Below are 15,109 nucleotides of genomic sequence, written 5' to 3' on the forward strand. Positions count from 1 at the left end.
TAGTTCCAACCCCCCTGCCATGGGCAGGGACACCTCACACTAAATTGTATCACCCAAGGCCTTGTCCAACCTGTTCTTAAACACTGCCAGGGATGGAGCATTCACAACCTCCCTGAGCAACCCATTCCAGTGCCTCACCACCCTAACAGGAAAGAATTTCCTCCTTATATCCAATCTAAACTTCCCCTGCTCTTTCCCTTCTTTATCAGGCCAGCTCCACCAGCCCCTACTAGACCTGGCCTACAAACTTGGGTCCCATGTTCAAGGAACCTAAACCCCTGACTATGACACCACCCTTTTAACCATTTATTAACCTGGCATAAAGACAAAAGTAAAGACTCGTGATTTATTTAAAAGGTTGCCTTAAGACTGGTTACAATTAATCGCTACAGTTCTTAAAGATTACCTGGGAAAATAAAGTATAAACAATTCCTAAAAGATGTACTTGAACTGAACCGCTTAGTACCTTCAGCCAGGATTTCTAATCCCAGATTAGCATGTCTGAAACAGATGGCCTTGCGGGACTAGAAACTGACAACCGTGTCATTCTGTTCTGTTCCTTTCCATGCACAAAGGCAACTTAGCCTAATGTGCTGAGCCCACTTGGTAGAAGGTACTGTTTAAGCATTTATGCAAAGTACATGAAAAAGAAAGTACATGAAAAAGGAAGTACAGAAAGTACATGTTTAAGCAGTTAAGCAAAGTACAGGAGTCCAACAGGGAAATTAAAAGCCTTAGTGAAAAAAAATACTGGAAAATAGCTAAATACATATGGTACACTGGGGCATTAAATGGCGACAAATTAAAGTGTTAGAAATTACAGTAGAAATGGATAAACCAGAAGAAAGCTTATCTTGTGGTGCCACAATAAACCTAGCAGAGGCTGAATGATAAGGGAATCTTTCCAATACAGGTACTGAATTACGGAATGATCCCTTAGAAAAAAACAGGAGGCCCAGCAAAACATTATGCACGCTCTCACATCAATGCAAATAAAACCGCTACTGGGTCAGCCACCAAGTCCCTTCTATCCTCAAGTTCTCTGGATTCTCCAAGTCCAACTCAAAGCTTCCGCTGACATTCATGTTACCCATTTCATTGAGCCGGACTGGAATAAGTGCCAGACAGAGATGTAGCTCTGCACATCTGTGCTGAGTAAGCCAGACAGCTCCACATGCTTGTCAGTGAAATATTCCTAGAATCTAAATGCCATGAGGATGTGGTTTAATGAAGTGCTAGTCCTATGCTTCAGCTGAAGCACCATATTCTTTAAAGTCAGTTTTGTCTGCACTCAGCAATCAACATGTTTTCACAGCACCTGCTCTTTTCTCAAGTGCTGCATGAGTACAACTTTCAAGATTGGCATGGATTGAAAAATTTGAGGACTCTGTAATGAAGTGCTCCTGTGATTACTGCAAAGAAATATTTAAATAAAATGCACAAGCAGTTCATGTATTCAACTACTTAGAAACCTATTTTCAAAATACAACATTCCCAATTTTTCCTCCACTTGCTACCTTTTCTTCCAGCATTTAAACCCACACTTAAGTATAAAGCCTTACTCTTACAGAAAAGAAAAAGCTGCTGAAGTCTTTCCAGTTCAGTAATCCCCATATGGATAATATTGACAAAGGCATTTTGACGTAAGTGTCTTGCACAATTCCCTAATCATATCTGGGGTGACGGGTACATGCACTTAGCCCTACTTTAGGTAGTAGTAGCAGATAGAAGATTTGGACAATGCTGACACTTATCATGTAAGACTATACCCATTTTTTTTGCACAGTTACACATCATTTCTCTTACCTTACACAAATTTAAGTTCCCTGCTTATTCTACTGACATAAAACTGTCTTCACTGCTAGGCTGACCAGGTTCTTAAGCTTGTTAAAAAATTCTGCTGGCATAATCTGTTGGGAATTGAAGTAGTGTCTTAAAATACACCAAAATAGACAGCTATAATGTAAATTATCTAAAATAACCTGTCAAAAAAATCTCCTCCTATTTTTTCCCTTTCATATGAGCATCAGTCAGCCTGCATCTTGAACTTCTAAATATTCCAGTTTTATCTAGGGAGGAAGAAGTTGCCAACTCCTGGCATTCACTACCACACACAGACATGTGGGATCTCAATCTTACAGAGTCCAACCAACTGGCAGGCTACAATGGCATTCCATATGCTTATTGCAAAAGCACTGTAAAACAAGTTCTCATCTGACAGTTTTGACCTTGTCACCCAATTTAATTCAACACACAAAGCAGAAGTTTAACTTCCCACTACATTTCTAGCTAGCCTCCTCCAACAGAGGAGAAAAAAGAAATCAGGGCTTTGTTTACTCCTCTTTCCTAATAATCCCTTCTCAGGAAAGAGTTAAAAGTGAAAATAGCAGCAAGGGGGACTAACATTTCAAACCAACATTTCTACAGACTAATACCTTTGTCTCACATGCATCAGATTACAGGCTTCAGTTCCATTAACCGTGTCTGCACAAGTTATCCACATAATGCTGTTCTGAGTCACAGGAGTGTTATTATCATTTTACATAAAGGGAATGAGAGCAAAAAAAGATAATCCCTGTTAAATCAGGGATTTGACTGTTATTCCCTCTCTAAGAAACTGCTTTGGGCATGAAGCACTTAGTAATTGTGCAGAACCTTTCCCCCAACAGAAGTTTGTAATCTTTGAAGGGGAAAAGGAAAAGGAGGCTGCAGAACTGTCAGCATTATCGGGATTTCAGTTCCTACAGCACTGTTTGAGCAAGACTCATCCAAAATCTTATCTTAGGAGACTTTTCCACTCTATTAACTTTGACATAAGCTTTGCAAATCAGTGAAATTCTGCCCAAGAATGAGAAGATGAATCTACCTGCTTTCTTAGGCATAGCTAGCTTCCAAATACTTCAGGGTGTGCTGAGCACAAGATACAAACTTTGTTTTCTAATGAACTTCAGCATGATAGGCTGTTGAAGTATCAGACAGACTGCAAGCACAGCTTTTTCTGAAAATCATTAAGGGGTTAAAAGTTTTGTTTTCAGTTATGAAAATGAAAGCTATTCATCACCACTGAGAAGAGCCAATCCACATCAGGGCAAAGGAAATGCAAGATCAGAAACATGATCCAGATTGCAGAACTGCATCTCAATTGGTTAAAGCAAGTTCACATTTTAAACTTGATTCTCCCTACCACCAGTTAATTTCTGTTGCAAAGGCAGCTCTTTTTGCTTCTAGATCAAGTACAGCCCCTATTTCATCATCCACTGTAGCCTCAAAGCTTCTAAAGTTTAAATATTTAAAGACTCTCATTTTCTACCATATTTTTGCGTTTCCTTACACGTAAAATGAAGTACAGGTGCCCTGCCTAAGATCCAGTCCTGAGAAGTGATGAATTAATTCATCAGGACTAGAAGTATTCCCAAATCAGCCATGTTACATGTTGGAATAACAGTAATGACAGAAGACTGAGAAGCAGTGTTTAAAGGAAAAGTTGCATCATCTGATTAACACTGCACATATGCAACTGTCCATTCTTCTTTGAGTTGCTTTCATATCCAAGCTCCTTGAGATTTTTTTTACTATGTTTTCAGAATTGAAAACTACTAAATTAGCCTGTGGTGAAAACTCCTGAGCACAAAAGTTTCAGTATTGTAGAGCACTTAAATTCCATAACAGAAATAATTAGAATGCTACAGCCAACATACCGGTATGCAGCTTTAGATAAATTTCTGATCCACAGTGCTGTTAGAAACTGCCAGATTAGATAAGTAATCCATTTAGTTATGCTGAATTAAGTGCAGTTTGATTTTTGACAAAGGTTTAAGTCATTTTGAAACAAAATATTGGAACATTCATACAAGCTAAGTTAGTTCAATACAAAATTAACACTTCATGATAGAAATATTCCCAGTACTGAGAGATGTGCAGGGGGAGAGAGAGAGAGGGGAGAGAAAAAGGAGACAGGAGCAATTGTTCCATAGAGATGGGTTAACTTGAAACAAAAGCCTGGTCTCTCGGCTTAGGTTTAAAAATTGTAAATTAAACCAATTGCAAAGGCTATCTAATGAAACAGAGGAAAACAAAAGTATTCAATTAAAATGGATGTATGAAGCTTGTGGGTTTTGTTGTTTTTTATTTTTAAACACAGTCAGTTTTGAAGGTGTAGGTGTAACAGAAAATGTGGGAGTTTCAAAAGTTTGGGTAAACTGCAAAACAAAGTTATGCAGGTTAGCCCTGTATTGGCCATCTGGCACAGGTGCCCAGCTACTGGGAGCTCCTGTGTGGTTTAACTGCACTCACCAGCATGCATGAGTACAACCTGTGAAACAAACCTGAAATGAAGTTCCTGACAAATGACTGGCAAAGGACACCACCTTGGCAACAGTATTTAAATAAATTATAAAGTTCAAACCAGTCAGCTCTGATTTCCTAAAAGCTCCTTTGAAGATCCCATTTGGAGTTTGCAATGGCAGACTACACAGAGTTTGTTTGGAGAGCAGTCAGCACGGGAGCAATACGTCAAATGAAGTAGGGAACTGATTTTTTCCTTTAGACATGAGAACTGTAATATGAATCTGTACATCAGTAACACAGTTATAATTATGAACCTTAATAGATGCGTTATCATCTGTTACCACAAATAGAGCAAAGTGATAGACTGAAATTTGAGATCTTCAACTAGCCAAAGTGAATGAAACTCACTTCAGAGAAAGTTTCACACACACACACATCCCTGCAAGCTGCATGAAGTCTGTTTTGCAGCCTAACAGAGCTCAGACTGCACAGAGTGCCTCTGAAGCAGCTAGACTTGTAACACACGGCTTAATATTTACCATTTCAGGGTCAAAGGTTTCACTTTTGTGTCTGTGTTTAGTGAGCTGAGGAATAAACCAGAAAGGACAGCTTCATGGAGCTCCCTGGTCACTATGTTATCAGTGCTCCTCCAGACCCACAACGCTGAACTTCCAGGTCCCACTCTAACGTCTGTACTCAGCAGAAAAGATAAAGAGTGATAATTTAACAAAAATACTTTTAAGTCGCTCATTGCATTATTGTAACAAACCTGCACTGCTCAGATAAAATGCAATAAATGCTGCATCCAAGAAAAATTTGTAGTAAACTCAGGAAGCCCAAGCAGGTCGATTTAGGGCCCTTTAGCACATACACAAGAGTATTACACATGAAAACAAATAAACAAAAAACCAAAGCAACCAACAAACAAAACTTCACGCTGTACAAGAATGTGTTAAAGCAACAGGATAGATCAGCAAACTGTACTGCACACTGCAACCAAATTTAGCATGACTACAAGAAGAGAGCATTAGTGGCCTAAACGAACATGCTGGCATCCAGTTCGTCTTCTGAATACCCATGCCACTGCTCTGTTCCTCCTCTATATGCCGCTGTCCTAGAGAATGGGGGTGTGTGTGTGTGTGTGTGTATTAAAAAATAAATTTTTTCTAATTTGATTCTAGGGCTCTTGAAAAATTAAAGCATGTTCTTCCTCAGAACTGATTGATTTACAGTGTGACTCAATCTTCAGCTACAAAAAGCTTTAACAGCAAATTCCTTATACACTACAGAAGAGAATTAAGGTAATCACTTTAAGTACATTGTCCACTGTCAGTACACATTTGCAGATCACCTTCACCACCTTCTGTTTGCTCAGAAACAGAGGTTATGCAAGACATGGCATGTATGCACATACATAATACACACATATTCTTTGCATCATAGCTAAAATTTAAATACTGTTTAGATATATTCTCACATCCTTCTCAACAAAAGACTTGAGCCCCTACTACTCCCAACTTTGTGGTGTGTTAACCGAGAAATAACGTGTTATGTTTATGCCTTTCCATCTGCAACTGTTCTGTGTCTCATAGCAGCAGCATGCTAATTAAGCAATTTACATCCCTGGAATTAAAAAAGCTGCTTGGTTTACATAAAGATTATAGAACATTGCTGCATGTAATACCTCCACTTCTCCATTTTAAAAAGCATGAAAAAAGTGCAGTGAGTTGTTTGCTATATGCAGTTTTTTGCTCTAATCAATACCACTCTCTCCATTTTCAGGAGTAGGAACCTGAACTGTTTAGTTGCATAACATTGAAAATACTTTGTCATGAAACTAGTGGCTATATTTCAGTTTCAAAAATGTGAAAAAAAGTTTTGAATTGCATTCAGAAGGTCTTCAATTTTCTTTTTGAGCTTCTTTTTTTTTTTAAACAAAAGCTGGACCCAGCAGTTACCCAGATTTGAAATTCAGTCCAGACTTTTCAGTTGCAGCCTGAAAGGACAATAAAATTCCATCAGAAAGGAACACATCTAGCATTTATGAAATCCAGTTTGGAGCAGATCTCATATATGAAGAAGACAGAAAGCACTCACATCTGTGTCTCAATAGAAGAACAGAAACAAGCCAACAAAACCTCAACCATAGATATTTTAAGACAGGAAGCCTGGATCTGCACTTTAAATCAGAATTCAATCAGCTCTGGAGTAAAAGTGAATTGAAGGGCTCAAGAAATTAAATGACATGCTGACCCTTCTCCTTAAGAAAATGCAAAGTCATTAGAGAAGCTCAACAAGGAGGGAAGCCCACTTAGGTGCTTGGGGCGAGGGTTCAAGTTTTGCCCAAGGCTCAATAACATGAAGAATTGCCAAGTCTTCAGGCTTAGACAGTAATTGTTGTACAGAGAAGGGAGAAGGAAAAAGCCCAAGATGTGTTAGAATCCACTAATTAATCTTTAACACTGAAGTACAGATTAAAACTTCTGGAGGCTAGAGGCATAGAACTTGTGTCTAGAAAGGGTTCGCAGAGAAGTACAGCTGGAAGAACAAACATGGCAGGGGATAAGTAATTCAATAGCTTTGATTCTGCTGTCGGACAGGCCTAAGAGGATAAGTGCTCTCTCTAATATGTTACTCAGGTGCAAAGATGAACTAGTTGGACATGTAAGCAACAGCTCCGGTCACATAAAATGCCGATTTCAGATACAACACCCTAAGAGCACAGATATTCTATCCATCCCCAGGAGAAAAAACAAGAAAGAATAACAAAAGGCCATCTTGATTCCTTGAGCAACTTCTGACTTATTTTAAATACAAATAAAACCATGAGAAGCAGAAGTATGCTGCCTACCATGGACAAGTACTGAAGCCTCACCCAAGCATGCAGAGGAGGAACTGGGAAGGCCAAGGCTGGAGCTATTGAGGAATACAAAGGGCAATATGAAGGTGTTTAACTGGTAGGTCAGCAGCAAAACAGAGACAAGGATAAATAAGCCCACCACTGGACTGGGTTAGCTATTCTGTGACAAAGGGAATAGAAAATCTGAAGGTGGTTGATGCCTTCTTTGTTTCAGATTTTGAAGTCTTTTTCCAACAAGACTTTTTCAGCCTCCTAGATCTTCATGTCTAGTAGTAAAGTTTAGAGGAGAGAGGTCTAGTCAGAGAAGATCTAACCATGCTTATTTAAAGCTGGACTCACAAGTCCATGAGAATGGGTGGCAGTCCAGTGCAATCAGTAAAGAGATGCCATGATGAAGCTGTCTGGATATCTTTAAGAAGCTCTGCTAAGGAGGCAGGGGCCTGATGGTTAGAAAAAGGGCAAGAAAGACTAAAGGAATTGATTCTCCTAACAGGCAGTGGAATCTCCACCCCCAGAGTTTTTTGAAGGATCAGGATGTACAGGGCTGTGTCAGAACTCTACAGTAACTTCCGCTTTAAACTGGAGGATGGGCCAGATGACCTCCAGAGGTGGCTCCCTCCTGTATACACATAAAAGCTTCCTAACCATCCAGCCACACAGGTCTCCACAGTCTTCAAGATGATGTGAACATTAACAAGGGGGGGGGGGGGGGGGGGGGGGGGGGAAGAAGAGAGAATCAAGTCAACAGTAAGAAAAGGTTCAGTGAAAAATTTCAGAAAAATAAAGATTCAGAATTTTATAAGATATCTCTAAGGTATAATCGAAAGAGACTAGATTTTACAAGCAATAAGAAAATACCCATTTATTTGCCTAAGATGACAATCCAAGTCTAGAGACACACTCAAGATTGACCTTTTCCAGGTTCAGGCTGTCCTGGTCGAGCATGTCTCCTGGATTCCAGATCCTACTACCTAGAGATTACCAATGCGTGTTTGCACAAAGGTGATCAAGGTAGAATTAGCAACTCATGACTGCCAAAGTGAGTAGGACGTAACCACTTAACATCACCACACAATATATTAGGACATCTAACCATACAGTTAGAAGGCACTCCATCACCATCTTGAAGTCCTGAAGTATTTTTCCAGACCAATCAACTGTTAGGATATACTAACAACAAAGACATATTTTGCATGTTGAAGACTTATCCCACAATTCATATATTAGAGGAAAATATAAGCTCTTGTGTTCTATTGTTATTCTACTAGACATTCAAGCTTCACTGTTTATAAATCTCATTTCAGACAGGCAACCAGCAACTACAGCAAAGTATGCTCAGCAGAGGAACGGTAAAATATTAATTCACAGCTCCTACTGCTGAGTATCTGTGGTTCCTATTAACTCTTTTTGGGTGCAAGAATGCTAACAAACAGGATGCACAAACAATCTGCAATGAACTGGCTAGAGCGGACAGGTTTAGGAAGTATGCCTTAGCTACCAATAAGGAATGAAGAAGTCATCATCTGTCCTTTAGGTGTCCTCTCTGCCTACTCCTCTTTGTGGAATCTGGGTATCTTGCCAATCCACTTAAAGACAGGCAAAGGCAAGCAGCAGCAAGCCAAAAGTAAGGATAGCTGAACAAGAACAGAAGCTGCAAAAGCTGACGAGATCAGCTATTAGTAGAGACTGCTCACTAAACACTGCCATGTGACCAGGTATATAGCCTAGCACACCTATGTATTTACTGTGCCTTACATTGCTGATTTGAAAAAGGAATCGGCCATTTGGCAAGTCATTACCTTTACAGGTGCCAAAGCAAGTACCTTAAAGGCAACCCAGCAGCACTGAGTATTGGTCTACTTAAAGTGACAAGCTAATTCCCAGCACCAGTGACAGGAGGACCTCTTGGCTTTGATATCCATTCATAGGCACTTAAGACTTGTGCTTGTATATCAAACTTATTTTTGTAAAACACTAAAGCATGCCACTGTCTCCTAGTAAAGAAACTACATGATACTAAGTTCTGTACCCTTCTGCCCAGTGCAATAACAATTTTAAAATACATACCTTACTCAACTGTGTTAAGCGCTTTAAGGAGAACTGCTTTTTTGATACTCGAAAGAAAACTCACCTTCACAGTTCAGGCACCTTTTTACTGAATTACTTAGTATTTATTTAAATTGAGTATTACAGAGCTCTACACAAAACTAGTAGACATCAGACTTGGCAACACCTTCATAAAAGCTTGAGAATGCAGTTCAGTACAAGTCATTCACCCTAAGAAAACTGCCATGAAGTAGCTCATACCAAGCTTCTGCGGCTAGCTTAAAATGAAATGCCAAATACTGCCTGTTTTACAAAGAGACACAGAAGAAAGACAGTTTCTAATAATAAGTTTATTTAGCTTGCTTTTTTAAATATAACTAGTGATTTTCATGCATATTTTAGAGATCTGCAAGTGTTACATACTTTCAAGTAATACATGCATTGTTCAACAAATATGAATGAGATTTACTGAGCACACAACAGTGCTTACGATCCTCAACCACCAGTAGTACTGAAAGTGCAAGCACACTATAAACATGGTCAAGGAGAATCTAAGATGTTTAAACTTGAAGAGGACTGTTTTCAGCATAACACTGAGCAGACAAGATACTTAAGCCAACAAGAACTAGCTTTTTAAGCTCAGGTAGGAATGTAAAATCTTACTGAAACTAACCAAAGCCCGTAAGCATTTTACTATTTTAGACAACCAAGCTTAAGTCCATTGTTTTATACACATGATAAAGCATATTTATGTTTTAGCATATACTTTAATACTACTGTTACTGATGAATAACAGAGACTAGTTATTATCTTTCCCTATGCCCTTAAGTTATTATATAGTAGACATATGCAAAGTGTTGCAAACATCAGATTTGCTTAAAACAGTACTGGAACAAAATATGCTATGATGCTGCCCAAAACTCTCTAATCCTCCAACCATAACTTACAGGCTTCTAGTTATTACAATGAACTCAAATTTTATTATTTTCCCTCTTTACAGCTGAAAAGCATTTTTAGACTCATTTAAAAGTTTAACTAAAGATTCAGATCTATGCCCAAGTTGAATTTTGACTCCAGAGTTTCATGCTGAAAGCACACAATTCTGTTTCAAAAAAAGCACCTCAGCAAGTGCAATTTTGTTTAAAGATACGTTCTATTTGGTACTTAAGTATATTTTCATATAGTAGCAGAATAGTAAAGATACCATTCTTAGTGATTTGAAGCAAGAGAAAGCATTTTACAGCTGCCACAATGTAAGGTACAACAAAATCTTGATTTCCCCCCTCTTGTGCTGTAAGTTATCATTTTATCTTCTTTTAAGCTCTAAGAACTAGTTCCTGGCAATTACTTCTGCTAACTCACTACACTAAAATTTCAAAGCTGACATGATACAAAGACAATTTAGTATCTTGTGGGAGCTAGCATATCCCTTATTTCAATTACCAAGATGCTCTATTGCAAGTCAGATCCTTGAAAAGTCAGAAACATTTTAAAGTCTGACAGCTCTGCTGATTAGAAATTCTTTGTTTTCCACATTTCATAAATGTCCTCCTTTGTTTACTGTGTTTTTCCAAACCGCAGTTGACAGTCATATAGAAAGTGACCATTACATGTTTTAAGAAGTACACAAAGTTCTTCCTGAAACAGAGGTAAAAGTTATACCACTGAATACATAAATAAGGCTTATAAGTACAGTTATAGGTATCAGTAATACAAAAGAAAAAAAAGCTGCACATGAAGCACACTAATCTCTCACACTAATCTTACTGGTTTAATTGGGAAAAAACCTCCAATTTCTCCATTTACTTCGTGCGTGAAGTTCTTCTCATTGAAAGATTACCTGCTATACTACTTATAGAATCATAGAATAGTTTGGGTTGGAAAGGACCTTAAGATCATCTAGTTCCAACCCCCCTGCCATGGGTAGGGACACCTTACGCTAAATCATATCCCCCAAGGCCTCGTCCAACCTGGTCTTGAACACTGCCAGGGATGGACCATTCACAACCTCCCTGAGCAACCCATTCCAGTGCCTCACCACCCTAACAGGAAAGAACTTCCTCCTTATATCCAATCTAAACTTCCCCTGTTTAAGTTTTAACTTGGGTCCCGTGTTCAAGACACCCACATCCCTGACTATGACACCACCCTTTTAACCATTTATTAACCTGGCCAATCCTCCTAGCTTTTTTTAGGTCCTCCCCTGTACCCTGGAGAATTGATGAAAAGACCACCTGAGCTCCAGAGCCCCTAACCACCTCCCCCAGGGCTCTGTAGTCCTTCTTCATGTTCCCCAGGCTACTACTATCTATGTCCCTAGCACCCACATGTATCACTAGGAGTGGGTAATAGTCCGTGGGACTTCCTAGAGCAGGCAGCCTCTCTGCCACATCCCTGATCCATGCCCCCGGTAGGCAACACACCTCCCTTGAGACGGGGTCAGGCTGGCAGACAAGTGCTTCTGTTCCTTTCAGTGTAGAGTCCCCTACTACTACGACCCGCCGCTTTTTCCTGGCAGCACCAGTAGAGATCTTTACCAGTGCATCAGCCTGGCTGTTTCTGGCTCGAGTGCGTTTCCTCATTAGCCCCCTGCAGGACAGCAAAGCGGTTCTGCGTGGGGACAGGGGGTTTAGGGGGAAACCCCTTGCTTTTAATTGTCCTTTTCGTCTTTTTTTTTTCTTGTTTTTTTTTTTTTTTGTCACTAATTCCCAGCTTCCCGGGTTAACGGCCTCCTTCTTTCCTTCATGAGGTAGAGGTGAAGCTCGAGGCCCCTGCACAGTTTGGGCCAGGAGCAAGCATTCCTGCTTCTGCTCAGCTTCCCTGACATCTCGCAGCCTACTGACAGCATCCCGCAGCTCAGCCCCTGCTGCAGGAGCACCTCCACCAGGGAGGACCGAGTGCAGCCCTGCCCATTGCGCACCCTCCCCTCACCAGACCAGTGCAGGCACTCTCTACACCCCGAGCTCTGCACTGCAGCCTCCCCTCTCACCGGCTCTGTCTGGGTGCCTACGCCGGCCACCGCCGGGGCAGCCAGAGCAGAGCTCCCGGACCGGGCCCTGCTCACACGCCGAGTGCTCAACATCCCGCTAGCGGGCCCGCGCAAACCGCCTCGACCCGCTCTGTTCGCCGCGCTCCCTGGGGCAGGTTTTTACCCAGTCAGGGCTGGTGCCGCTGCTCCTGCCTCCTCCCCCTGTGAGTCCCTGCTCGCTCTGTCAGCTGAGCTGCCGGCTCCTGGGCAGGTCCCGTCGAGGACTTGAGGCTCCCTCGGTGGCTCTTGGCGCTCTGAGTTGAGGCTCCTGAATGCTGATCTCCCCCCCCCCCCCACTACTTACCTATCATCATGCACTTGTTCCTCTGCTAACAGCCATGCAAAAATACAAACTGTCCTGGCACCCTTGAACAGCTATTGTGCATGACTTGGAGCAGGACCTGGTCCTCCACCAAAAAAATATGCAAGACTTGTGTGGCTGCTGAGGAATACCATGCCTGCTACTGAGAGATCCACAGGGGGGACACACACTAGAGGTGCCAATGAGCACAGGGGACAGTAAGCAAAACCTACACATACATATTTAAAACACACACACACAGAGAAAAGATCTAAGAGATTATATAGATCTTCTGGAAAAAGAATGGCAAGGAGCTTCTCTAAAGCTAGGATTCCAGGGAGCTTAAGCTACTCTAATAGCAGAAATTACTCTGAACATACTTTAACATTTCAAATAGCATTCAAACACTGATGTAACAGTGATAAAACTCCAATGTCTCGGACACTTCATTTTGTTTCACCATTATCTTGCTATGATTGAACTGGCACATATGTATTTAAGGTAATAAAATGCCTAATAATGAGAATGAGTAAAGCGATTCTCTGACCAGTCCAACATATTTTTGTATGGGTAAAAACTGGATGTATTTGCTTTCATTTGAACTGTTTTCCTTGCTATTTCACATGAAATTTTGAAGGCAAATTTCAAATTCTCTTCATTGGGAGGCACAGACATTTTAGAAACAAATAGAAGCCAATCAAAACTGAGTATCATCCACATTTTTGAAAAAAAAAAGGGCAGAAATTAATATAGAAGAATGCATAAGTTATTGAGTACATTAATAAAGCAAGTTTCCACAAAGTAGAAAAAAAATCCCAGTGTCTAGACGGGGTTCAAAATTCATTAAAGAAATTTATTCTAAAAGCACAAAAATGCAGTAGCAATACCAAAGTCATCATCCCAAGTCAAGAAACAGGCCTTACAACCAAGTATACAAGGTTAGCCAGACTCACCTTCCCTCGCTGATTTTTGCTTTATCTCCTTGACATGAGAAATTCTCAATGTAACCTAAACTGCAGTTGATCCGTGTCCAGTCGGGCTGGCACACAGCAAGGAAGTGAGGACGCAGTCTGCCTATGGAGTACTTGGCAATGTCTGTCAATGACTGGCTAGCAGCTGCTCCAAAAATGAAGGTCCCAATGGCTTTGTAAATAGTGGCTATGTAGTTATTTCTGACAAATGAGTTTGAGTGCAAATGATTACAAAATACAGAGAGTGTCTCTCCTAGGATTATCTGAAAGAGAAATAAGGATGACAGTTAAAATATAGATAATAGCTTAAAAATAAAGATATTACTGTTATTAATATGCACACATGTTTCAGAAATTAATTTAATAAACATTAAGCTGCAAATTTACATTTTCCAAGAGTCAGCAATAATCATGCCCAAACTTTAAACATTTATGTAGAATGTAAAAAAGCTTTCACCTTATCCTTCTTTATGTTGAACTTAATTACATTGATTTTCTGAATACTTGTGAAAACAAAGCCTTCTCAGAGTAATGTTTATGCTAATTAGGATAAATTAGGCATGCCCTAATTAGAAATACTGTGCCCAGTATAACATTTTATTCTGCATTTATTCAGCTAAACTTATGCTGAGCAAAATTTTTGTATTTCATCATAAAGTTATTAGGGTTTCTGTGATGCCAGAGACTCCTCTAAAGGGTCTTCATTTCCAGATGTGGAAGGCCAGTTATTTTAACAAAGAAAATTCCTGCTCCTCAGGAAAATTAAATCCTACCAGGAGAAAAGCAATGAGATTAGGGAAAGACAGGCATTATTGAGGTCTTTCCAAGGATTTTTCACCCTGCATGTCCAAGATACATGCATCAAGCACTGACAGGAATGCAGATTTAATTTTATTTTCCTGCAACTCTGCCTTTTGCAGAAACTAAGTTCTTCCTCAAGCAAAGTACAAAATGTCACCCCAGACAGATTGAACACTGAACCAGATGGTCCCATGTGGTACAGAAAGGCTCAACTCATATGGATGATCAGATGGGTGGGAGACTGTATGCATGTGTGTGAAGTGACTTTTAAAGATGCTGTGCAGATTAAATGATGGCTCCATCAGCCACTTAAGTGTGACAACTCAGGGATCCCAGCAAAGTAGAGCTTTGATGAATTAAGCTGTTACTAGACACTCTTGACACCTGGGCAGACAAATGTGCAAAGCTGTCAACAGCTTTGCACATTAAGGCAAACAGACAGTCCCATCAGATGCATGACACTTCAGTTTTACACCCTTCACCATACCAAAACATCAGTAAAGTAGATGTGGGTAAGGTCTTACAGAAAATATACCTCTTAATGAAGACAGCTGAACAGAAATACCAGTCATGACTCATAAATAATGAAGCTCTTTTCAAGAACACTGCTACAAAACCTTAAAGGTCACTTATCTCAGGTGAGATGACTAAAATTTAAGTGATCTCAATGCAGCTACTTCACTGGACACAGAGTATTTATCTTCTATAATCTGACTGAGCACTGAGTAAAGGATATCAACATTTACTTTTACCATCTGACTTTAAAGCAACCTTGACAGAAAACCCTGATTTCACAACTGAAAGGTGGCAACTTT

General features: G+C 40.1%; 1 protein-coding gene across 2 annotated transcripts in view; it reads right to left on the reverse strand.

The window, feature by feature from the left end:
* PLPP1 (phospholipid phosphatase 1) overlaps positions 1 to 15,109 on the reverse strand; it is a 59,264-nt gene that overhangs the window by 13,830 nt on the left and 30,325 nt on the right. For both annotated transcript variants that reach the window (XM_057402645.1, XM_057402644.1), the window contains exon 3: positions 13,476 to 13,756. In XM_057402645.1, coding sequence (XP_057258628.1) covers positions 13,476 to 13,756 — 281 coding nt within the window. The remainder of the gene's footprint in view (positions 1 to 13,475; positions 13,757 to 15,109) is intronic.

This window comes from Pezoporus wallicus, unplaced genomic scaffold (assembly GCF_028554395.1).
Source record: "Pezoporus wallicus isolate ANWC-B61680 ecotype Strahan unplaced genomic scaffold, APGP_CSIRO_Pwel_v1 contig_2870, whole genome shotgun sequence".
Taxonomy (NCBI): Eukaryota; Metazoa; Chordata; class Aves; order Psittaciformes; family Psittacidae; genus Pezoporus; species Pezoporus wallicus.